The sequence below is a fragment of the Pantherophis guttatus genome, chromosome 4, assembly GCF_059756535.1.
Source record: "Pantherophis guttatus breed Tessera chromosome 4, ASM5975653v1, whole genome shotgun sequence".
NCBI classification, from domain to species: Eukaryota; Metazoa; Chordata; class Lepidosauria; order Squamata; family Colubridae; genus Pantherophis; species Pantherophis guttatus.
The window spans coordinates 155,368,753-155,395,235 of NC_142066.1; the positions used below are offsets into that span (position 1 = coordinate 155,368,753).

General features: G+C 42.0%; 1 protein-coding gene across 16 annotated transcripts in view; it reads left to right on the plus strand.

Annotated features, from left to right (window-relative positions):
- Window positions 1-26,483, plus strand: part of NKTR (natural killer cell triggering receptor) — a 47,457-nt gene that overhangs the window by 17,443 nt on the left and 3,531 nt on the right. For 9 of the 16 annotated variants that reach the window (XM_087894254.1, XM_087894257.1, XM_087894256.1 and 6 more), the window contains 9 exons: window positions 5,522-5,551; window positions 7,529-7,674; window positions 9,176-9,386; window positions 11,328-11,525; window positions 14,679-14,763; window positions 16,923-17,068; window positions 19,180-22,029; window positions 23,894-24,019; window positions 25,629-25,691. In XM_087894254.1, coding sequence (XP_087750380.1) covers window positions 5,522-5,551; window positions 7,529-7,674; window positions 9,176-9,386; window positions 11,328-11,525; window positions 14,679-14,763; window positions 16,923-17,068; window positions 19,180-22,029; window positions 23,894-24,019; window positions 25,629-25,691 — 3,855 coding nt within the window. The remainder of the gene's footprint in view (window positions 1-5,521; window positions 5,552-7,528; window positions 7,675-9,175; window positions 9,387-11,327; window positions 11,526-14,678; window positions 14,764-16,922; window positions 17,069-19,179; window positions 22,030-23,893; window positions 24,020-25,628; window positions 25,692-26,483) is intronic. The other 7 variants (XM_034442565.3, XM_060684471.2, XM_087894260.1 and 4 more) reach the window with 3 other exon arrangements.

Consider the following 26,483-nt stretch of genomic DNA (forward strand, 5'->3'; position numbering starts at 1 on the left):
AAAGTTGCTGCAAAAAAAAATATGTGGCTCTTTTCATAATTTTCTTACACCTTTAACCTGAATTTTTTTGTGTCATAAATTGTTTCTTAATAAATATATAAGCCCTGTGGGAGTCTGCTGATAGGTACAAACGAAATGAATCAAGCTGTTGAAGCATTCTACATTCAAACCACTCTAGGCCTGTGTAAAATGAGAGCTTTCACTTACTAATCCCAGCGATTATCCTGATTTGTGAAAGGAATGGTAACACACCCACATTTATTATAACCATATGATTTCTGATCTCACTAGCATTTATATGTGGGTCAAAAGCTTTACGTTACTGATTTTTTCTGGCCTGTTAACAAGCCAAAACATCACCAAGATTAATCCTGCCTGCCACGCAGGGCTTATTCCTGAGTGCTGGAAAACCCAGAAAATTCCTGCCTTTAATGATATTTATGTACTGCTTTGATTTGTGGAAGGGCATTTTAAAATGTGTTTCTCTTCCTCCTCTCCCTCCCCGGCTGCTGCGTTTTTATAGTCTTTATAAATTCTTTTGATACAGGTAGCTCTCGACTTAACAACTGATCATTTAGTGACCGTTCGAAGTTACAACGGTACTGAAAAAAAGTGACTTATGATCCTTTTCCACACTTACAACAGTTGCAGCATCGCCATGATCGCGTGATCAGAATTCAGACACTTGGCAACTGACTCATATTTATGACGGTTGCAATGTCCCTGGCGTCATGTAATCCCCTTTTGTGACCTTCTGACAAGCGAAATCGATGGGAAAGCCAGGTTCTCTTAACAATCTCGTGACTAATTTAACAGCTCTGGCAAGAAAGTTGTAAAATGGGGCAAAATTCACTTAACAACTGTCTTGCTTAGCTACAGAAATGTTGGGCTCAGTTGTAGTCCTAGGTCGCGGGCTACCTGTAATCTTTTTGTAACACAAACAAATTGCTCAAATAACTTTACACATGTCGTCATAACTTGCATGGAACAAGTTTAGGCAAACGACAAATGATTTGCTGGACAGAGAATTTTATTTTTTGTAGTGACTCTTCAGTGCATAAACAAATCCTATTTCTACTGGTATAAACCCTGAACCCTAAACAAAGGTGAACATAAAGAAAATTTAGAGCTCTATTTTTTTTTAAGTGACCTTGGTTTTGCATACACATAGAAAATTGCATTCACCTGAAACGCAAAAAAAAAAAAGTACTTAAAAGCTGTATTAAACATAGTCTCAAGTTTGTTTGGAATTGTACTACAATTTATTTCTTGCCATTTTTGTGTAAAATTTACAGAAACAGTGTTACATCGTGCGCTCCAAAGGTAATGTCTCATTCCTCTAAGGCTGTGTTCTTACTTTCTCGCTTTCCTTCTTCTTTCTCCCTCTCCTTTCCCCTCCTTTTTCATTTTCTCCTTTCTGTCTTTCTTGTCTTTTTTCTGATCATATGTGAATTGAATCTTGTGGTGTTCTCCCTGGGGTTGAGAAAGAGAGAGAGAGACTTCTTTATAGCAATGCTGTTCTTTTAAAGCCCTATTTCAGGATAAACCATGCAAAAATTCTTACTAATTGTAGGAGTAATTTTTTCTCAGTTTCATCCCAAATTTTTGAAATACAATTTTTTCAGTCATTTTTCTCTAAGCGGGGAAAAAATGGCTTTGAAAAACAAAGAATGCCTAGATCAGTAGTTGATGTGTTCTTGCAAACTATTATTAAGGGAAGAAATAGTCACTTAAAATGATCGTAGTTGGTTTATATCCGCCAGCTTAAATAATATTCATACTTTGAAATCGGTATTTCAGTAATATTAAATGCAAAGGTTTGAGTAAGTTGTTTTATAATCACCAGTTTAAATAACATCCATATTTTGAAATCAGTATTTCAATAATGCTAAAATGCTAAGTTTTTGAGCTTATAACACACTTCCATTTTGGAGGAAGACAATAGGTAAGGCATAGTTAAGAATTCTTGCTATTAATGCTGTTCAAACATTTTTTTTTCTCCCTCCCTGTTTTTCTGAAAACGCTTTGTGTGTTTGAATAAAAGCAATGATCCAAAGTATCTTTATGATGAAAACTAGTAAAAATATTTCAAAATTGTTGATGGGTACTTTCACTTAGAATTGGGGGTGATACACTGATTCTCAATCTAATTAACCTCTTTGTAATTTTTTCTAATTCAGGATTTCAGTTCAGTTGGTTGTAGTTTAAACTACACAATTCTGTTTATGTCCTCACTAGTTTCAGATTGTTTTATAGAAAGGAGAACTGAATCTGAGTGAACCTACTGAGATTGCCCCACTATACTTGGGTCAGAACTAACATTTCAACTTATGGAGCTCAATTACAAATATTTAATATGTATCCATATATTTATTTCCCCTATTTTGTTCATACATATGAAATTCACTGCACATACAGTCTATGCAATTAGGTCCAGCCATAGCAATAACATATTTAACAGCCACTTGCCAGCAAGGTAAGGCTTAATACTTCTGCTCCACATTTTTTAATATTCTTTAGTATTTGGAACACATAAATGTGTGCTAATGATCCCTCTTCTGTATGCTCGTTTCTCTGCAAACATAAGGCTATTCCAACAGAATAACGGTGCTTAATATTTTAGACCAGTTAAGGAAGAAAGAGGAGGCTTGCCTCCAAGGCTTCACTTCATTCCCGACAGATTTTGCTGTCCTCACTTTGCAAAAAGGAACGATAGTAATAAGAATTCATATTTCTGCTTCCTGAATCAAATGCCCTAATGGCCCCTCCCACTGTTCTTTATTCATTTTAGAGCTAAAGAGCCAGGCAGCTGCATGCTGATCCTTGCCCGTTTTTGTGACTCAAGGCTTGAGCGCAGATGGTTTAAACCGAATAACAGAGTTAGAAAATGACCTTGGAGGTCTTCTAGTCCAACCCCCTGCTCAAGCAGGAAACCCTATAGCACTTGAGACAAATGGCTGTAGAGACTGCCCTGCCCGTGTTGACCTGATCAGCAAATAATTCTGTTAATTTTTCTAGCTTTGCAGAAAGGAATAGTAGGTAAGTTGCCTTACTGACGGCAGGCCCTGAAATATCATCCCCTGTGTGGGGGTGGTAGGCCTCCAAACCAGCCCTGCTTTTGAGAGCCCAATTGAAAAAATGAGATCTGAGCAACAATATTTGTAAAATTTTGAAACAACAAGGTCAGTGTTTGTGGCTGACGAGACTCACATTGTAAATGTATTGTATGGAGGGTATCTGCTAGTAAGACACATTCTGTGTGGCATTTTCAGCAAGTGCATATCAATGCAGCAACAGGTAGTCCTCGACTTACCACTGGTTGCTTAGCCACTCTTCAAAGTTACGACAGATCTCAAAAAAACACTTACGGCCCAGACTGAAAATTCTGACAGCTGCTCCTCCCTCCAATTGCATCATATTTTGGGTGCCTGGAAACCAGCTCCCATTTAGCTTACTGAGTCCCACGCTCACATGACCATGATTTAGGTTTTTTGGCAGAAACTGGTGTTTTCGTCCGGTTTCAGGCAAAAATTGGCCATTTCAGACAATAGGATCGCTAAACAAGTTTCTTTTTCTTGTGCCATATCCATCATTAGATGTTGGCGATTATGTTGGCGATCCTATTTTTATCAACAGCTGCACGAAAAAGTGCTGTTGAGTTTTGTCCAAACCAGTCATTTAGATTTTGAAGCCATGATGTTCTTCTGCTTGGCTCTTCTTTGCCTTCAATCTTTTCCTGGAGGATTAAGTGAAATATGCCATATTTTTCTGGGTGTCACATGTCCAAAATATTCTAACTTGCATTTTTATGGTTTTGTTTATGGTTTTTAAATGCTAAACAAGCACTTTTTAAAAAAAGAGTAAAATTGGGTCAGTTGTTGATAACCTGATTAATGACTGTCACAATTTATGACCCTAATTCCAGGTACAATTGTGGTGTAACTCGAGGACTATCTGTACAGATAATTCTCGCCTTACAACAGCTCATTTAGTGACCAATGTTGCAACGGTACTGAAAAAAGTGACTCGGGACCATTTTTCACACTTAGGAAAATAGCATCCCCATGGTCATGTGATCAAAATTCAGACTCTTGGCAACTGACTCATATTTATGATGGTTGCAGTGGCCATAAAATGAGGCAAAACAACTGTCTCACTTAGCAACCGAAATTTTGGGCTCAATTGTGACTGTAAGTCAAGGACTACCTGTGCTTGGGATATAATGTGCAGCCTCATTTCCATTAGATTGCCCTTTACTTAAAATGATCCAGGGAATAGCTGCTGAGTTCTTAGAGTTTAAAAAAAAAAGACTATAAAATGATCGATAACCTTGCTTGAAAAATGGAAAATTCAATAATGTGTAATTTGGATTGCTTCTTTATCCATTCCCTCTTCTCCAAAGATTAAAAAAAAAAAGACTGTTTCAACAAACATTTGCAAAAGTACACCAGGACAGTATATCGCTTTATAGCTAATTAATAGAGAGGCTTTATAGCTAATTAATAGGCATTTTCTTTGGTAACTTCAACAGACACTTCCTGATAGTTTAGTTGGTAGCCACAATGTTGTCTTTGAAAAACAATTCATTCCTCTAAAATAAATTGGCAGATTAGTTTCAAGGCCCACTAATTCCTCTGCAGATTGTCAATAGATATTGGACTATTGTCTTTTGTTTCAAAGGTTTCTTGTATTTTAGCTCAGACGGTAAAATCACAGAGATGCAAGATTCTTAAAGCCACAGCTACCATGCATGATATTTCAAATAAATCTTAAATCAGTTAGATGGAATTTATTTATCAGCAGATAAGTATACGATTGTGGGCTTTGCCACGCCATAAGCTTAATGTTTTGACCTTGTTTGGGATTGCAATTTAACATTATCATCCCCCAGCCACCCACTCACTCAAAGGATGAGCAGTGGCTTTATATTCTTGAAACACAGGCTGCAAAAAAGGCATAAAAACCTCTTTACTCTAAAGTTTGACAGGTCATCAGTTGTAACAATAATTTTCCAAAGCTATGAATGATTTCTGTGTGGCTTTGCTGACTTAGAAAAACAATTGGAGGACAAGTTGGTTTGAAATTATTGTGTATTTGTGTGCCTAATATATTTTTACTTTAAAGAATGTGGTTTTGTACACATTTTATGCATATTAGCAGCCTCTAATTTATTCTGTACTGTTGCCAAGATCCAGATTGTAATTGTGAGTATTTCAAATGTGAGTGAATCCATGGCGATTTGTTCAGTTGGTAAAATAGAGACACTACCTACACTATAAGCATTTAATTTTAATCAAAACTGAAATTCAAGTGTAGTGTTATATTGTAGTGTATGACAAAAAGTGATACATTTCCTGAATTTAGTACCAATAAGTTTTATATATTAAATTAACAGCTATGTTTTTTTCTTCCTTTACTTTTTTTTTTATTTTACCTGCCATTCTACCTTTTTTACTTCTTCAACTGAAAATCTGATTTTCCCTCCAACAATAAACGACTTGTTTATGTTGATGTTGAACAGAACTACGAAGCCTGCTCCTCATCTTGATAGGTAAGGCCCTCCTATTCTTTCCCATTAGGAGTTTCACATCAGTCTTAACAAAACTGGGACTGTATTCAACCTGAGCTTTTTGTCATCCTATTACAAATTTATGGCAAGTATTGTCCTAGGGGAGAAGGGAGAGGCGGGAATAGCTGGAGAGAAAAACAAGTTGAGAAAAACTCTTTTGTCCAAAAAGAGGCAGGCTGCTCTAGTGGTTAAGGCACCTTGCTAGGAGCCAAGAGACTGTGAGAGATAGTCCCTCCTTAGGCATGAAAGCTGGCTGGGTGGCTTTGGGCCAATCACCAGGAGGCAGAGAGTTCTCGTGCCGCCTTAGTCATCAAAGCTGCTTGGTGATTTTGGACCAATCACCATGAGTTCTAGTCCTGCCTTAGGCATGAAAGCCCACTGGATGATTTGGGACCAATCACTAGGAGCTGATAAATTCTAATTCCACCTTAGGTTGGGTGATTTGGGGCCAATCACGAGGAGACAGTGAGTTCTAATCCCGCCTTAGATAATAAACCCAGTTGGGTGACTTTGGACCAATCACAAGGAGATGGTGAGTTCTAGTCCCGCCTTAGATAAGAAGGCCAGTCCCTCTCTCAGCTCAACCCACCTCACAGGATTGTTTTTACTAGGAAAATAGGAGGAGTTTGCAGTATTAGGGATGTTGGCTGGCTTGAGTTAGTTATTAAATAATAAAGATGGGAAATCAGAAATAAATAAATGATAATGAGAAAGGTGGAGGAACAAGATTCATAAGCACCTAGTGTGGATCTAAAACCTCCCTTGAGAGTTATGTGTTCTTTGTAAGAATAATAAAGGTAGGGTCTAAATTAATAAACTAATATTGATAATTATTGGGTTCTTTGTTTGGGATTGATTAGATATATAAACTGTCTCACTATGAAGTCTCCATTTCAGAGTATGACATCCGTGGCCCTGTGTGCAAATAAAATTCTTCATTTAGTATAATTTTGGGTCCTTAGTTTCTCAGTTTGTACGAATACAATTATTTAACCCACCCTTTCCATCAATTATCCACAGGGTAGCAGTCGTTTTTTTAGTCATCCCAGTCCAGCAAGGGTGGTGGAAAGATTTCCCTTCCTTCCTGCTGTCTGCTTTGCTTATTCATTTTCTCTTTAAAAGAGAAAAAAAAAGAAAAAAAATTAAAGAAAAAGCAAAACCTGGGTGAATCACTATTGCTAGATTGAGAGAGGGGTCTTTACCACCGTTATTTTTTCTGTCACTCCCCCCCGAGAGCCAGTTGGGTGTGCTGAAAACAACAGAGAAAGCCGCTTTTTTGCAAGTCTTCATTTTAAGTGCCACAAATAAGGAAAATCAACCTGAGGGAATTAATTTCATCCACAGCAAAAATAGGTTACGTTGGGGCTAAATGTAGTTTTCTAAATGACTTGGTCATTTAGACAATTAAAGGTAGTTCTCAATTTACAGCCATTCATTTCGGTTACAACAGCTCTAAAAAAAGTAACATGACTATTTTTCATACTTATGACCATTGCATCCCCATGGTCACATGTTCAAAATTCAGACATTTGGCAACTGACTCATATTTATGATGGTCACATTGTCTCGGGGTCACATGATCCCCTTTGGCTAACATTCTGACAAGCAAAGTTAATGGGGAAGTATTACTAACTTAACTTCTGTGATTCACTTAACAACTATGGCAAGACAGGTTGTAAAATGGGGCAAAACTCACTTAACTGGTGTAGCAATGGAAATTTGGGGCTCAATGGTGATCTGAAATTTTGGGTCTTTGAAACAGGCTCAAACCGTCTTATTTAGCAACAGAAAGGATGGGCTCATTTGCAGTTATAAGTTGAGGACTAACGGATAGGTGGTTGTAGTTAAACTCATACAGCACACAGCACACTCAGCGAAGAATTTAGTGTGAACACAGCTGGCAAAAGTTCCCTCTTTTTGTACAGTCTAGTATACCTTTGGCATTTTCTGTTTTTGTAGCGTCCATGTCGTCTTTGGACTTGTTATTTCTGGTTTTGAAGTCATAGAACAAATCGAAAATCTGAAAACTGATTCTGCCAGTAGGCCATATGCCGATGTGCGTGTCATTGACTGTGGGGTGCTGGTTACCAAACCGGCAAAAGATGGTAAGCCTTTCTTTCATGATAGACATGCTTCATGGCAAAAAGGATCCTAGAATCTGCAATATTGGATTTGAATTAGGATTCTGGAAATCATTTTCTGAAACTCTTGGAGGATGTGTACATTGGATAACATTTCACCTTTGCTCTGGACAGATCCTGCTGTGATCCTAGGGAAGGCTTTATTGGATGCTGAATTCTGAATCAAGAAAATGTAGAGCAGAATATTTACTTGTAAAATAAAGGGCCATGTAGATCTGTTCAATACTTATTATATGAAAGTATTGATTGGAGAGAATATTTGTAGCGCAGAGTTGAACTGTGGGATCCTTGGTGCTTTCTGAGCTTGGTGGTTTTCTTGCAGACTTTTCATGACCCAACTAGGGAGCATCATCAGTCATCCCCCTCTTTTAAGATTGATTATGTTACCTAGTTGGTTCATGAAGTTTCTGTAGGAAAATAGCCAAGGTCAAAGAGCACCAAGGAGCTCTCAGGCTTCCTCCTTCTTCACAAACCACACTCTCTTCTACCACTGATTGTTTTATCTAGTTTGGTAATGAGATGTCTCCAAGGAAAGAACCAAGCTCAAAGGAGACCAAGGACTCTGTAATCCCCCTCCTCCTCCTCCACAAAGCACACTCCTTCCTAGTAATGATGTTACCCAATTGGGAAACGAAACATCTGTAAGAAAAGCCACCAAGCTCAGAGAGCACCAAGGATCCCGCAGCCCTCCTCCTCCTCCTCTGCAACCTTTCCTCCCTTCTAGCACTGATGGTGCTCCTTAGTTAGGTCATGAAACATCTGCAAGAAAACCACCAAGCTCAGAGAGCACCAAGGACTCCACAGTTATCCTTCTCCTCCTCTTCAACGACCCCACTATCTTTAGCATTGATGATGTTACCTAGTTGAAATGTCTGCAAGAAAAGCCACCAAACTCAAAAAGCACCAAGGATCCCGTATTTCAACCCAGAGCTATAAATATTCTCCTTTATTGGTAACAGATGAGCCGCGGTGGCACAGTGGTTAGAGTGCAGTACTACAGGCTACTTCTGTTGGTCACCGGCTGCCAGCAGTTTGGCAGATCGAATCTCACCAGGCTCAAGGTTGACTCAGCCTTCCATCCTTCCGAGGTCGGTAAAATGAGGACCCAGATTGTTGGGGGGTAATATGCTGACTCTAAACCGCTTAGAGAGGACTGTAAAGCGCTATGAAGCGGTATATAACTCTTAAGTGCTATTGCTACCGTGTTTCCCCGAAAATAAGATCCTATCTTATATTTTTTTGGACCCTGAAATAAGCCCTTGGCCTTATTGCCATGCACTCAAAAGCCCGATTGGGCTTATTATCAGGGGATGTCTTATTTTGAGGGAAACAGGGTATTGCTATGTACTATATGTAATTGTGATCCCAAAATAATGACCTGTAATTGTTAACTCTATTCTTGTTGATTGTCAATCTATGTGCTTTCTAGAGGTTATTAAAAGCATGTGACTTTATCCTTCTTAAGTGTTGGAGAAGAAGCGGAAAGCATGGAGTCCTTCAGAAGTTTCCGACAGCTCCTCTAGCAGTACATCCACATCTTCGGAGTCAACTTCCGACAGCGAATATGAAAACGAACGAAGCAGGAGAAGGAAGAGGAAGAGGCGGAACAAAGCTAAACAATCTAGGAAACGAAGACGGGAAGAGAGGAAGAAAGAGGAAACAAAAAACAAACACAGGTCAGTGCATGGAGATTCTCTATCATTTAGGTCACAGTTGTCCCAAAGGTGCTTCCTCAAAAGGCAATTGAGCTTTGTTTTTCTTTGAAAACATTTCGCTTCTCATCCAAGAAGCTTCTTCAGTTCTGACTGATGGTGGAGGATGGAAGGATTTATATTCCTCGCAATCATCTGGTCAGTATTCTCTCTCAAGAGTCGTTGAGGCCACTTGGAGAATATCTGTGCCCCCAAGGTCACCTGAATAGTGCAAATGAGTGTGGAACCTTCTTGGAACTGCTGAAAGGACTGGTTGTAAACGGGAGATAAGTGGTGTAGTATCCACCCCACTTCTGTTGAGAGAGGGCTGTTCAATTTTTGACACAGATGGCCTCTTTGACCCCTCTTTCAACCTAGCGGTCCTCTCTATTCAAAATGTGGACTTTGCTATCTTCAAAAGGGTGGCCTTTTTGTCTTTGAAATGCAGATGGACTGCAGAATCTGGCCCCGATGGGTTTATTCTTTTATGTTGTGCCATGTGTTTGTGAAGTGGTTGTTTTGTTTGCCCAATGTCCAGATCTGCACATCTCATTGCATTGTACTGCATATAGCACGCTGCTCAGTTTGTGTCCTGGGTGTTTTATCCTTGGGGTGAACAAGCTTTTGCCTTTATTTATTCTTGGGTATAAATTGTGTGTTTGTTTGTGTGTGTGTGTGTGTGTGTGTCTTTACTGGATACATTAAAGTGTACCAGCTGCTCTTCTGGTTTCCGGCACACACATGTGCACTGGCCAACTTGTCTTCTGGTTTCTGGCGCTCCGGCGTGTGCACTTTCCAGTTTGGGCACTTGGTGCCGAAAAGGTTTGTCATCACTATGATGGATGCAGAGTTGGAGACTGCTGGGCTCTAAAAGGCTTATTTTTTTAAAACTTAAAAAAAAAAAAAGATCTTAAGTTTTGCTGTCATTATTCAAGACTTTTCTAGGCTCGACCTGTATACCCGCAGCCTCTGGGGTGCAATTTGGGGGTGGCACGTAGGGTGGGCAAGAAGCGGGATGTGCGTCTTACCTTTCCAGCACCATCACGTTCCTCGCCTTTCTGTCCAGGGAGACACGTTGTAGAAAAAACTTTCTCGCAAATTCAGCCAAACTCCTTGAACTCATGAGAAAGTTTTTTCTACAACGTGTCTCCTTGGACAGAAAGGCGAGGAACGTGATGGTGCTGGAAAGGTAAGATGCGCATCTCGCGGCCCAACACGTCCCACCCCGATGGCAACAGCAGCCTGGCTGCTTCCCTTCCCCACTGTCTCTATTGAGAGGGGTGGCAAGTGGGGCGGGGGAGACGCTTCTCCCCCGCCCCACCTGCCAGAAACGAGTCTTTGTGAGACTTGTTGCACCACTGTCGCTGCCTCGTAGAGAAGGACTCTGCAAGGCTTGTGCTGTTGCATGCAGGAACTGCAGCACAGCCACGAGGTTCGACATACTGGCACAACCGCGAGCGGCAGGACGCCAGCTGTGCCGGTATGATGAAGCTGTGGCGCTGCTGCAGTTCGTGCATGCAACGGCACAAGCCTTGCAGAGTCCTGCTCCACGAGGAAGCAGCAGCGGTGGGACACGCCAGGGTAGCGGCCAACGCGAAGAATGGGGAGGGGAGGCGATGGCAGCAACGGGACATCCAGTCCCACGCTCACTGCCTCCTGCACCCCCGAAATAATAAGACACCCCCCCCATAATAAGGCCAAGCCCCTATGGGGGGGGGGTCAAAAGAAAATAAGATCCTGTCTTATTTTCAGGGGAACACAGTACTGAAAAAGAAGTGAATTAGATGGACTTTTAACAATGCAAGGTGTGACTTGGTTACTTACATTGATATCAAACCTGGAGAAGGCCAAAATAGTTTAATTTAGGCATTTAACCAGGAGATATGCTTATTCCCTGCTGATCATTTTTCTTGTCTTATGAAACAGGTACGAAGTAGCCTCAGTGGCCGTGAATCGCTCTCTTTCCTCCAGCCACTCGGACCAAAGCGAAACAAACGAAAAATCAGCAGACCTGAACGTGAAAAGGGGTAAACCTGTCGTCCGTCCAGAAGAAATTCCTCCTGTGCCGGAAAACAGATTTCTGCTTAGAAGAGATGCGCCCATTATAAATACAGAGCCAGATTTGTATGCATTGCACTTATTTTTAATTCTTTGTGTCTTGATTTGAACCTAAGTGACAGAACGAAATGTACCTATTTATACAGGTAGGCCTCCAGTTAATAGAGCCTGCCAATTACATTCGTAACCTGAGGATTCGTTGAAGTGAACGTGAACACTTCCCGCTTTCACCCACGCATTCGCTAATCTAATTACTGTATTTTTTGGAGTATAAGACGCAGCTTAGTTTTTGGGGAGGAAAATGGGGGGAGGAAATCTGCCTACCAGATATTCATCTGGCTAGCGTCCTTAGTCTGGTCAGCTTCAGCACATTAGTTTGCTGGTTTTTATCTCCTGCTTGGGGATAAAAAAAAGCTTCTAAAGCACAACTGATCTTTGGCGAGAGAAGCAATGAGAAAAACAGGCAAACCATGGAGATTGCTTCATTCGCTAGCGCCTCCTTAGGGCTGAAATAAAGCTTCACAGCTGAGAGTCGGAGGGAGCAGGCAAAGCTCAGAAGATCGTTTCACTGAAAAAAAGCTTAGCACGGAGATCGCTTCATTTGCTAGCACTTCGAAAAAGCTACATTTGGAGTATAAGACGCACCCAAATTTCAGCCTCTTTTAGGAGGGAAAAAAGTGTGTCTTATATTCTGAAAAATACGGTAAGTGCATATGAGGTGTCTCAGGGTGGGGAAAGCTATGGAGGTGGGGGGCACCTAGCGATGGAACAGGCCACCTACTTCAAACCACCCAAGACCTCTCTGTTTGCAAAGCCTTTGCCACTGATCTGGTACAGGCCTCAGTTCGCAGAGAATAGAGACCTAAAGTACTGTACTGTAGTGCGAGATCAGTAGTGCAAGATCTCATGCTTCTGATCTCGCATGATCTTGTACTACTTTAGGTCTCTGTTCTCTGTGAATGAACTGAAGCAGGCAAAGGAACCGACTGCTCGCTAGATCGTAGCAAGGAAAGTCAGTCTCCACAGGCCCAGAGATTGGCAGGGCAAATATGCTGTAAATACTTGGGGTTATGTCGTATCTTGGAACATTCGCTAAGTGAACTGTCGTAACCCAAGGATTACCTGTATTTCAGATATTAACCGAAAATATTATATATTTTAGGAACTGAAATATTTCTTACTGGGAGGAAAGTTGTATCTACCTATGCCTCTTATCTTTAGTACAGGTAGTCCCCAACTTACAACCACAATTGAACCCAAAATTTCTGTTACGAAGCAAGATAGTTGTTAAGTAAATTTTGCCCTATTTTATGACCTCCCTTTATTTTTAATTGAATCACCGCAGCTGTTAAGTTATAGTAACACAGTTATTAAGTGAATTAAGGTTCCCCATTGACTTTGTCAAGAGGTCCCAAAAGGGATCACATGACCCTGGGATATTGCAACCATCATAAATACATGACAGTTGCCAAGCTCCAAATTTTGACCACATGACTGTGGGGATGCTGCAGTGGTCGTACGTGTGAAAAACAGACATAAGTCACTTTTTTCAATGCCTTTGTAATTTTGAACAGTCACTAAATGAATGGTTGTAAGTAGGGGTGAAATGCTCCTGGTTCGGACTAGATCACCCAGTCCGGTAGCGATGGTGGGGTGGTGGTGGTGGTTCGGAGAACCGGTAGCAAAAATCCCTGCCCCCCCCTTTTTTTTTTTACTTTAAAAAACATTTTTTCTACAACCTCTTCCGACAAAAAAATGCTTTTAAAAGTTTTTAAAAAAAGCCTCTGACGATTGCGCGACTCAGCTGGGATAGTCAGAGGCTTTTCAAAGCACTTTTTTCTGCAACCTCTTGGCTGAAGCGGTGGTAAAAAAAATGCTTTGAAAAGTCTCTGACGATCCCAGCTCAGTTGCCTGATAGGCAGAGGGGTATTTTTTAAAAAGCCTCTCTGACGATCCCAGCTGAGTTGTCTGATCGGCAGAGGCTTTTCAAAGCATTAGAAAAAATGCTTTGAAAAGTTAAAAAAAAAAAAAAAAAGTTGGCCACGCCTACCCAGTCACATTACCCCCCCCCAAGCCACGCCCACAGAACCGGTAGTAACAAATTTTACATTTTACCCTTGGTTGTAAGTCGAGGACTACCTGTAATATACTGCAGTAGTTTCCACTAAATTGGTGAAGACAAGACCGTCTTTTATTTCCAGTTCTGTCTAAACAATGGCCTGTTTGAAATGAACTCTAATGCTCTCAAGAACTGACTGGTTGAAATATATAAAACAATGAGAAAGAAATGTCATAGTCTCTTCTCAGTTCTTGGATTAATTCTCTCATAATATCAGTTCTTGTGGGATCCATGATGTTCTCTGAGCTTGGTGGGTTTTTTTTTTTTTTTTGCAAAAAAAACCACCAAGCGTTTCCTGACCTGACTAGGTAACATTATCAGTGCTAGATGGAAGTGGGATTTGAACTTCTAGCACTGATGATGTTATCTAGTTGGGTCATGGAATGTCTGCCAAAAAAGAAATCCTCAGAGATAACCAAGGACCCCATTGTCATCATGTTACACTGCTCTTGTACAAGCTATGTTGGTATAAAGCTGTTTATAGCATTGGGTCCAAGTTACCCCAGAAATTGTCTCACCGTGATGGAATTTGCCCACCTGATTTGTTCCAGCAGAAGAGGTGTGCTGTGTGAGAAAGACAGATAGACAGATAGACAATAGGTAGGTAGATAGGAAGATAGAATAGATAGACAGACAGATAAATAGATGATAGGATGGGAAGATAGAATAGATGGATGGTTAGGATGGATAGATAGATAATAGATAATAGGCAGATTAGATAGATAGATAGATAGATAGATAGATAGATAGATAGATGATAAAAAATAGAAATGAGAGAGAGAGAGAGATAGGGATTTTAACATTTAATGGTTTAGTTTGTCTTTATTCGGTTGTGTGCCACATGGAATCACCTTGTGGCAAGATGAGCAGCATCATAAATAAATAAATAAAAAAATAATAGGTAGATAGGTAGATAGATAGATAGATGATAAATAAATAAATAAATAAATAAATAAATAAATAAATAAATAAATAAATAAATAAATAAATAAATTAATTTTTAAAAAATGAGGTTGCCTGCAGAAGAGTCCCACATGGGATTGGGCTAACAACTCTCCAGTTCATTTTTCCTAATACTTATTTTCTTCTGAATATTTAAGGAATATTGACCCAGGACCCGTTTCGAGTGACCAGAAGCCTTCGGTGTCAAAATCTGGAAGAAAAATCAGAGGGAGAGGCACAATAGTATGTTGTTGTTGTTTTTTTAAAAAAAATTCAAATTTACATCTTGAGAGTTTTATTTTTACAAGCACTAAAAGGTTTTTCTTGCTTGATTAAGTCATGGCATATAAATATGGGCTGAGTAGCAATGATGTCAGCTTCTGTTCATTTAGGGACTCATTTAATTATAAAAAGGTGACAAATGACAGTATTCTGACCCTTAAAGAAATAGTAAGTAAAAAAATAGTAAGTAAAAAAAAAAAGTAGGAAGAAAAACAGGCAGCAGTGGAAGACTACATTTTTACAGGTAGCCCTTGACTTTCAACAGTTTGTTTAGTGACCGTTCAAAGTTATAACAGCACTGAAAAAACTGACTTATTTTTCACACTTATAACCATTGCAACATCTCTGTGGTCACAGCCCTGGGGGGCTCCTGTGCTAATTGTGCAGGTATCTGATGTGATTTTGCCTAGCTTCACCTGCTGCTTCTTGTCTGTTAGAAAGCTTATGATCCATTTACAAGTGTGGTCAGGTACAGCTAGCTGGTTTAGTTTAGTTAGGAGAATATCTGGAATGATGGTACTGAATGCTGAGCTGAAGTCTACAAAGAGGACCCTTGCATAGGTCTTCGGAGATTCAAGATGTTGTAGGATGTAGTGCAGAGTCATATTAACAGCATCATCTGTCGATCTATTTGCTCAGTAGGCAAATTGTAAGGGGTCTAACAGCAGATCCATGATGGTTTTCAAGTGAGACAGCACTAGCCTTTCAAAGGTTTTCATAACTACAGATGTTAGAGCAACCGGTCTGAAGTCGTTTAGTTCCTTGATGGAGGGCTTCTTCGGCACTGGGATGATAGTAGAGTGTTTGAAGCAAGAAGGAACATAGCACTTCTCTAGTGATTTATTAAAGATGCTGGTGAAGATGGGGACCAGTTGGTCAGCACAAGCTTTTAAGCAAGAAGGAGTTATCTTGTCTGGGCCTGGTGCTTTTCATGGCTTTTGTCTGTGAAATAGACGTTGCACTTCATTTTCTGTAATCACCAGAGGTGGTGGGCCTCATGGGATGGGGTCAGTTGTAGGAGGCTTGGCTGTTGTAGGTGTGTCTGAGATGGGGATTGTGGAAATGGGTGACAGTAGTTTTCTCTCAAACCTGCAGTAAAACACATTCAGGTTATCTGCCAGTTGTTGATTTCCTTCAGCATGGGAAGGAGATTTGCTGTAACAAGTGATATTTTTAAGAGTTTTCCACGTGTTTGCTGGTTCATTTGTTGAGAACTGATTTTTCAAAGTAGCTTCTTTTTGCTGCTCTGATCTCCCTTGTTAATAAGTTTCTGGCCTGATTGTACAGCATTCTATTGCCTTTCTCTTTGGAATATAGCTGCTTAAGTTTAGCTGTGAACCAAGGTTTATTGTTACTGTATATTCTCAGGTTTCTGGTCGGCACACATAGGTCTTCACAAAAACTGACATATGATGTTACTGTGAGTTCATCCAAGTCTGCAGAGGCATTAAAAATATTCCAACAGTGCAGTTAAGGCAAGCCTATAGCTTTAGTTTTGCCTCCTCAGTCCAAGTCCTCACTGATTCAATTGTTGGTTTCATGATTGTAAGTAGGTACAAGGTGAATCATGCAATGATCAGAGATTGGTTCTTTTCTTGATTACTTTCTGTCCATTGTTTCTTGTTTTGCCTTCTGGTGCTTTGGAGAATAGGTTGAAACCCCGCCACCCCTTCTTTGTGACAGCACCTTAAATATTGGAAGACTGCTATCATATTACTCCCTAGTCCTTTTTTTCATTAAACTAGACATGCTCCAAATTCCTGCAACAGTTCTTGATATGTTTTAGCCTCCAGATCTCTAATCGTCTTTGTCGCTCTTTTCTGCACACTTTTTTAAATTGTAGCAATCAAAACTGGATGCAATATTCCAAGTATGGTCTTGCTAAGGCCTTATAAAATGCTATTAACACTTCATATGATCTTGTTTCTATCCTGTTAATGCAGCCTAGGATTGCGTTGGGGTTTTTTGGGGGGGCGGGGGGGAGGTGCTGCTGCCGCACACTGCTGGCTCATGTTGAAGTGATTGTCTACTAGGCTTCCACAGTTAGTGCTATCGAGTTAGGTTTCATCTAGTCTGTAGACTTGATGAGATTTGTTATCCTATTGCATTTTTTCCCCTAGAGATATCATACACCTCCTCACTCTCGCTCGTGCACAGAATCGGATAACAATGGAAGTAGTGAAACACCGCCCCACTGGAAAGAGGAAATGCAGAGATTGAGAGCTTATAGGGCCCCCAGTGGAGAAAAGTGGAGTAAAGGAGATAAGTAAGAATTTGCCAACAATTTTGTCTTCCTGAAATGTCATGTTTTGGGAGAACAATGTGTATTAGATGTGAGAGTTTGGAAGGGAAAACACACAAAAGTTTGCAACTTTTGGCTTGTGCAAGACAAGAATCTGGGGACTAACTTGTAAAGCAGAGTTAAAGGTAAAATAACGTCTGACTCTCCATTTCTTAACTGAGGGAACCAGTGTATTCTGAAGATATTTCTGAGTTCATGTGGCCAGCACGATTATATGCCAAGGTGCAAATAATATTGTTAGCTCCCAACTAAAGTGGTACCTATTTATCTACTCACATTTGCATGCTTTTAAACTGTTAGGTGGGTAGGAACTGGGGCAAACAAAGGTTGGGAGGCCAGTCTGTCACACGGCACTTGGGTCTTGAACCCGGGCTGTCATCTTTCCAGCTGACGAAGTTTCAGCGTCTTTAACCACTGAGCCATCGCACTCCATAAAGCAGAGTTACTAAATGTACAGGCCTAAACCTACTAAAAAATACAACACTGGTACTCTGAGATGCCAGTGGACTCATTTCTGGATTATTGTGGGTGCGGACACATGCAGAAATTCTTTCCTCCGAAAGATCATCCATTTATGTTGTTTCAAGAATAAATCAGTGACTGAAATTAGATAACAGACTTATTTTTGAGCATTGCTCAAATCATTTTGTGTGGGATTAGCCCATCTGACTGTCACATAGAATTGGGTCTGAGCCCAGTTTAAATTGGTACGTTGGAGGCTGTGTGAATAGTACTGATTATTTCACTAGTGATCTTCCTAAGTGCAGAGAACCCTAACTGAAAGCATGTAAACACTCCTTGTTTACCACCCAGATATAAACCTTGTGTTCTCTTTGGTACTCTCTGAGTTTGGTTGGGTTTTTTGCAGACATTTCATGATTCGACTAAATAACATCATCGGTGCTAGAAGGGAGTGGACTTGCAGAGAAGAAGAGAAGGAGGAAGACTGTGGTCCTTGGTACTCTCTGAACTTGACTGTTCTTGCAGATGTTTTGTTACCCAACTAGGTAATATCGTCAGTACTGGAAGCTAGAACCTCACCATGAAATGTCTGTAAGGAAACAACCAAGCTCAGAGAGCACCTAGGTATCCAGTCGCCATTGTCCTCCTCCTCTTCCTCCCCACAAACCTTAATCCTTTCTAGTATTGATGATGTTACATAGTTGGGTCATGAAACATCTCAAGAAAAAAAGCAAAGATCAGAGAGCACCAAGGACCCCACAGTTCAACTCTGAACTAGAGAGTATACTGTAGTATTCTATGGTATACTGTGACTGCTGGTTCTTCTTCTATAGCAGTGTTTCCCAAACTTGACCCTTTGAAGATGTATGGACTTCAACTCCCAGAATTCCTCAACCAGGCATACTGGTTGGGGAATTCTGGGAATTGAAGTCCATGCATCTTAAAATAGCCAAGTTTGGGAAACACTGTTCTATAGGAAGAGACAACCAACAGGCCTCTTGTTTTTTCAGCTTTATCAAAGTTAGGTTTAGGCTTAGGCTTAGGTTAAGTTAGGCTTTATCATTCAGGCTTCCTTTCCGGTGCTGCTCAGAGCACTTGCAGAGTTTAATCCCCACGGGGAGCTAAGCACCGTAGTTAAAAGAGGCCGCTTGCTCTTTGGATTGCTTTGTTCGATCGGGGACATAGATTGCCAAAATAATATCATCGGTGTCCCTGAATTCTATTGTCAAATGTTACAGCTGCAAGTCCTCTACTGCAGGGTATCTGTACAATTTAATCATAAAGCAGACATAGGTGAGCCTTTTCCAGAACCTATTGGTGCTCCCTCCCATCGGCTCTGCCGGGAGGGAGATTTCACAGGACTCCTTATTTGCAGAGACTTTTCTCCTTGTTAATCAAGGGCAATAGAAAATTTTAATCATGTCCTCATATCTCCAGACTCAAGACAGGGTCTGATAGTCCCAGTTGTTGCCAAATGGCCAGGCCACGCTCATCAATTTTATGCTCTTTTTTTTTTTTAAGAATGCTAATCCCAAACTCGCACATCAGGTGGCTAAAAACCAAAATGAAGATATTTTGATTTCTTCCCCCCCACCCACCCCCACCTCCTTTAGGCTGAGCGATCCAGGACGGTGGGATGAAAGAAGTCTGTCCCCTCGGTCTCGTTCTTGGTCCCACAATGGCTTTTCAGACCTCAGTACTGCTCAACATGTCAGCCACCGTAAAAAACACCGGAAAGAGAAAAAAGCAAAGCACAAAAAGAAGGCCAAGAAGCAGAAACACTTAAAGAAGCACAAGCAGACGAAAAAGAAACGGTCTCCTTCCACCGAGGTCGAATCCTCCCCTTCTTCTGCCAGAAGGACAAAATCGTTGTGTGACCGGGAAAGAGCGTCGCGTTCTTCCTCCCTGACATCTAAAGACGATTCTTCTAGAAGAGGCTGGTCCAAATCCGAGCGAGACAAGCAGAACTCGACCTCTTTCTCCAGCAGAGATTCTCGCTCATACTATAAGTCTCGATCCCGATCTCGGTCCAGGTCGAGGTCTTATTCCAGAAGTTCTCGATCGAGAAACACTCGCATGTCTTCGCGTTCAAGGAGCAGGTCAAGATCCAGTTCCGCATCGAAGCTGGTAAAAACGGTCCCCAACTCGCCCAAAAATGCAGTGGCTCGTTTAAAGGAGTGTAAACTGGTCTCCATTGAACCGGCACAAACCGCGTTACCCCAAAATGATAAACTCGCTATTCAGCCTGTGGTTGCCGAAAGCCTCCCAGTTATCCCGCTGAGTGATAGTCCTCCACCTTCCAGATGGAAACCAGGGCAAAAACCATGGAAACCATCTTACGAGCGTCTTCAGGAAATGAAAGCCAAGACCACTCACCTACCACCTGCTCAGGCGAATTACAGCTTAATCGGCATCCAAGACCCCGGATCCTCCTCTTCCTATCCTAAGCAGCAAAAGAGCTCAGAGAGCGATCGGAGCCGTTACTCCAGAATCCAGAGCAACAGAAGCTCAGGCAGCTGGTGGAAATCTAGAAGCAGGACTTCACGAAGTCGGTCCTCCTCCAAGTCCTCCTCCAGATCAAGAAGCCCATCCACTTTGAGATCCCGATATACTGTGAGATCCCGTTCGGGGAATCCGTTCCCCAGCGACCAGTCATGCTACAGTGGATCCTCCTCTTACTTTTCCCTCAGTGAGGATGACCGACAAAAAAGCCGGACGAAGTTGGGATCCCGCGAGAGAAATTCTGAGCTGTCCAAGAAAAGGCAGAGCAGTTCGGAAAGCACACTGCCCTACGTGAAAGGTGTGAGCTCAAAGCCTAGAAATGCAAGCAGATCCTCCATCGATTCCTCGAGCGATAGTGAAAAATTGACTCAGTCCCAGGCCATTGAAGAAAAAGGACAATTAAGATCTGAAAAAGTGAAGCAAAATAAAAGAAATTCGGGTTGCAATCAGCGTGAAGAGAAATCTCGGTCTGGGCAGGACAGCAACCGTTCCAAACAAAAAGTTTTGAAAGACAAATCTGAGACTAGAAGTGGCCAGAAAGCCAAAATGAAAAACTATGCGAGCGATGAGTGGTTTTCCGAAGTAAATTCTGAAATAGAAGTAACTCAAAACGACAAAGAAAACTCGAGACTCTTGTCTGCAAAAGAGGAAGGTGAGGCCTCATCGGACTCCGATACGGATCCCTGCCCACCCGCCAAACGCAAGTGCAAATCTGACCCTGCCCCAGGTACATCAAAAGGGAACAAACATCCTTCCTCTTCAGAAACCGAGACCTCCGATTCCGATACAGACTCCAGGGACAAATCCTGGACGCCGAAGCGAACTTCCAAAAAATCCTTCCGAAAAGTCCATGTCAAAAAGGCGAAAGAAAAATCCAAAAGTAAAAAGGAGAAGAAACACAAGGCTGAAAAACGAAAAGAGACATTCCACTGGCAGCCTCCCTTAGAATTTGGAGAAGAGGAGGAGGAGGAGGAGGAAGTCAGAAAATCTGGAATAAAAGAAGTGCAAGAGAAACATGCCAAAAAGGAAGCCAAAGACAAAAATAAAGAGCCGGATTCGAAAAGTGATAAAACGATCAAAGAACATGCGAAGGATGATCGGATGTCCCACAAAGAGCCCATCGTCTCAAAGAGAGGAACAGATCAGGCTGCGTCCACTAGCCAACTGAATAAACGCAGTGAGGAAAAAGCTGTTTCTTCAACTCATGTACCCTATCCAACTAAAAATATATTTGTTTCCAAAAGTCCTACTGTAGCTCAGGAGATTAATAAAAACAAGCAGGTTGCCATACTGATAGACGATATGGAGATTTGTACCCCGGACCATGATTCGCCTCTAAAACTGGATCTGCAACTTTCTCCAGTAAGCCTAAAATTAAATTTCCAAGACATTAAAGCCAGCACAAGTTCCCAGGCGTCAATTAGCACTGTAACCCAGAATGTAAGACAAGCCGCTGATGTTAAAGGACTGACTAGCCTCCAAGAAAGCAGACAGGAACGAGACAGGGAAAAACCGAAAGCTGCCACCAGCGTTGAAACTGTGCCGAAAGTGGACGTTTCTGAAAATGCATCGAACAGTCTTGGGGACAACAAGTGGAAACCATTACAGGGCGCTGGGAACCTGCAGCTCGCAGGGCCCGCCAGCAATCCCTTTGAAATGAAAAACATGGCTTCCGGCTCTTCCGATCCCAAACCGCCAGGTTTAAGGATCGAGATTAAAAGTAAAAACAAGATTAGGCCAGGCTCCCTGTTTGATGAAGTCAGAAAGACAGCGCGCCTGAATCGGAGACCCCGGAACCACGAGAGCTCGAGTGAAGAAGATTCTCCGACACGAGAGGACAGTGAGTCCAGAAGTCGGAGTCGCTCGTGCAGCAAGTCGGATATTAAATCCAGGCATCGGACAAGATCGCTGTCTTACAGTCACTCGCGAAGTCAGTCGAGAAGCTCCAAGTACTCATATAGGTGAGTTAGTTCATTCATTCATTCATTCATGTAATTCCTGCCTTGATTATTTTTATAAATAACTCAAGACAGTGAACATATCTAGCACAGCTTCCTCCTCCAGTTTTCTCCACAGCAACATCTCTGTGAGGTGTATTTGCCTGAGAGAATGTGGTAGGTCTAAGACTAGGACTTACTAGGAGTAGAACTCACCGTCTCCTGGTGATTGGCCCAAAGTCACCCACATGGCTTTCATGCCTAAGACAAGACTCGAATTCACTGTCTCTTCGTGATTGGCCCATAGTTACCCAGCCAGCTTTTGTATCTAAGGTGGGGCTAGAACATCTCTTGGTGATTGGCCCAAAGTTATCCATCTGGCTTTCATGGCTAAAGCGAGACTGCAATTCACCATTTCCCAGTGACAGGCCTTCCAGCCAACCTTGGTGCTTAAGTCAGGACTAGAACTCACACTCTCTTGGTACTTGGCTTAAAGTCACCTAGTTGGCTTTCATGGCTAAGGCAGGACTCAAATTCACGGTCTATTATAATGTACCGTATTTTTCGGAGTATAAGGCGCACCAGAGTATAAGACGCACCTTAATTTTGGGGAAGGAAAACAAGAAAAAAAGAATTCTGCCTCTGCCTACCAGCATCAGGATCACCGGCATCCTCACTTCCATTTGGATTTTGATAATGAGTAGCACAGATATTTTTATCAGTTTAAAACAAATCCTGTCTATTTAACTGGACTGGGTGGGGTGGGGTGGGGTGGGCGATGATTTTCATGGGGGCAGAAATCTCAGGAGGTTAAGGAGAAGTCTGCTGCTATAGGGAGTGGGGATCTCCAGGCCTCGCACAAGTTGTGAAGGCAGCCGTTAGAACTGCTGGAGCTGCCTCCAGGCAGACCATGGGGGAACTCGGATTTCTCGGTGGCTAAAGGGGAAGAAGAAAACTCTGGGCACGTTGAGAACATAACATTCCTGTTGCTGGAAGAAGGGGAGAAGGGCTGCTTCTCCTGCAGTCTCCCCCACCCCCACTTCCTTGCGCCTACACTCCTCCCTCCTCAGCCACCTTCTCCTCCCAAACGGTCTTCATGCCCAGAGGGACTCCATCCGCAGTCGAGGTTGGCATTTTGACCACCCGAAATGGATCGGCGCTGGCTGCTGCTTTCTCCCAGGATCATTTATCAACAAGTCAGAAAAGCAGTGCAGTTCAGTTTAAGAAAGCAAGGTGTGTGTGTGGGGGGGGAAACCAACTTTGACCTTCTTCCAGCAACAGGAGAGTGTGCTTTCTCAATGTGCCCAGAGTTTTCTTCTTCCCCTTTAGCCACCAAGAAGTCTGTCTGCCCTTTCTCCAGACTACCCAGGTGGTCAACTTCTGCTCCTGGCCTGGGAGATGGATCTGGCCAGGAGGGAAGAGAAAGTGAGACTGCAGAAAAGGAGGAGGAGGGTGGGCGGCTTTGTGAATTGCTTCTGGGAATTGGGGAGGAGCATTTCCTCCATGCATTGCGTTTTCCGACATTTTCCTCCCCGATTCTCCGATCCAATTCGCACAGCTGCGCACCCTCATAAAAATGCAGCGGCGGCAGTTTTCAGCTGGTTTGAAGCAGCACCCTAACTCTTTCCGCCACCTATCTCCCAGCGTGGGGAGACCGAAAATGCAGTGCTCATTTTTGGCCATGTGAGGATCCCCACCACCTGAAACCACCAGAAAATGCAAGGCACGGAGGCCGACAACCTCCCAAGGGTGGGGGCCAGCGGGTGGGTAGAGCTACATTCGGAGTATAAGACGCACCCAGATTTTCACTCCCTTTTTGGGGGTAAATAGGTGTGTCTTATACTCTGAAAAATACTGTATTTTTTAAAGGTGATGTCTTTTTTTTCAGATATGTTTTTCCCCCCAATTTGTTACACAGATCCCGCACTTACTCGAGAAGCCCAAGCAGAGGGTGGCACAGTGGTTGCTGCTCAAGAAGTCGAAGCAGATCTTACAACAGTTGCAGAAGTTATAGGTAAGTTGTCTTTCAAAGGAAAAGGGTTGGAGAAATTTATAGGAGCCCTGATGGCTCAAGTGGTTGATTGCAGTATTGCAGGCAAACTCTGCCCACAGTCAGGAGTTCGATCCTGACCAGCTCAAGGTTGATTCAGCCTTTCATCCTTCTGAGGTTGGTAAAATGAGGACCTGGATTGTTTGGGAGCAAGATGCTGACATTTGTAAACTGCTTAGAGAGAGCTCTAAAGCACTGTAAAGCAGTATATATGTCAAGGTAATAATTTACCTTGCTGACCAGCTAATGCAATGAGGGGAATGAGTCAGCAGGGCCTTTGGCTGTTATCCCTTTAAGAGCCTGTGTAATAAGAGGAGGCCCTTCTGGCGTGTTGGTTGGTTTGTTGAGTTTCTTCCCTGCTGTAATTGCTAAATTCATTTAGATACTGCTTATAGCATGTGTATGTATAGTATTCCTATATTCCTATTGTAGATAAAAACAACTATTCGATACAAACCACCGTTGGCTGTACTAGCTCCTGGACTGATACACGTGGTAGACCTGTACGCACTCTGACAATATAAATCCAAGTGCTATTGTTAAGTGCTGTATGGGAAAGTTGAGAAAGCAGCACTGAACGATGCCGTAGTGAAATGCTTGCATTTTGTGGACAATGTATGTGCAGTCAACAGGGATTGAGCTGAGCTGGGGAAGAATCTACATTTTTTAAGACTGAAGTGGGAATTTTAAAAAAGGGAAAAAAAAATAGCAGTGGCAAACAACTTCCAAATTACAGATAGTCCATGACTTATAACTATAATGGAGTTTTTTTTTATTATCTTTTTTGATGGCGGTTGTTAAGCAAATGCCACAGTCAAAAAGTGAACAAAATGTGGTTGTTCAGTGAACCGATAATTCATTATGGGTTGCTTTTAGCACTAGCACTTAGACTTACATACCACTTCATAGTGCTTTTACAGCCCTCTCTAAGCAGTTTACAGAGTCAGCATATTTGCCCCAAACAATCTGGGTCCTCATTTTACCCACCTCGGAAGGATGGAAGGCTGAGTCAACCTTGAGCCTGGTGAGATTCGATCTGCCAAACTGTTGGCAGCTGGTGATCAGCAGAAGTAGCCTGCAGTATTGCACTCTAACCACTGTGCCACCACGGCTCTTTTGTTGGAAACCCCAAGTAAGTGTCATTTTTTGGCAAAAAAGCTATTGTAAAGCGTGGTCACATGACCATGGAACACTGCAGACCGGTTGCCACGTGATCGCGTGGGGTAGTAGATTAGAACTTCAGAAGCAAGTCATAAGCATCCTCGGGGAGGTCTGTCATAACTTCAAATGGTCAGTAAGTGACCAGTCATAAGTGGAGGGCTACCTGTATTGGCCCCAAACCTTCACGACTGTGTCTCTGAAGCTCAGCTCACCTTGAAAGAGATACGGTCTTTTTACTTGCAGCCTAGCTTAGTTCAATTGCAGAGCCTCTCTATTTAGTGACCAGTTTCCTGTTAACAAGGGAAGAGTTTAAATTCTCGGATTTAAATACCTATATTTAAATGCTAGGAAAGTTGCCCATGCAAATAATTTTTAAAAATTCTATGCTAACCTTTCTTCCCCTTTGTTTTAGTAGACGCACTTATAGTCGAAGCCTATCCAGAAGCAACTCTTACACTCACCGGAGTCGGTCAAGGTATGTAATACGCAGGAGGCCATTTTCATAAACACCTTCGTAAAATGATCTATAAACCGGTTACTCTGACCATTGTTTTATAAACAATTACAGGTAGCTTTTGACTTAACTACCACAATTGAGTCCAAAATTTCTTGTTGCTAAGCGAGATGGTTGTGAAGTGAGTTTTGGCTTGTTTTACCACGTTCCTTTCCACTGCAGTTGTTCAGCGAATCACTGCAGTCGTTAAGTAAGGAACACAATTCTTAAGTGAATACAACTTTGCTTGTCAGAAGTTTGCAAGAGGGGATCAGGTGACCCTGGAGCAGTGCCACTGTAGTATATCCATGCCAGTTGCCAAGCGTCCGAATTTTGTTCTCCTGACCATGGGGATGCTGCAATGGTCATAAGTCACCTTTTTTTCAGTGCCATTGTCACTTCAAACAGTTGTCAGTTTTCCTCCTTCAGGCCTGCCAACAGTGACATTAAACGAACGGTTGCAAATCATTATCTGTATTGAAGGATTTTTTTTTTCCAGGCAAGAATGGAAAAATTGAGGAAAAATAAATGGGGAAGTCAATGGGGAAGCCAGGTTCACTTAACCGTGATACTAACTTAACAACTGCAGTGGGTCACTTAACAACTGTGGCAAGAAAGGTTATAAAATGGGGCAAAGCTCTCGCTTATCAACAGGAATTTTATGCTGAGTGATGGTTGTAGGTCGAGGACTACCTGTTATTTCTAGTTGTAAATACAATTATGGTTATAAAGAATAGATAGAACACAAGATATAAAGCTCACAGCTGTTGCAAT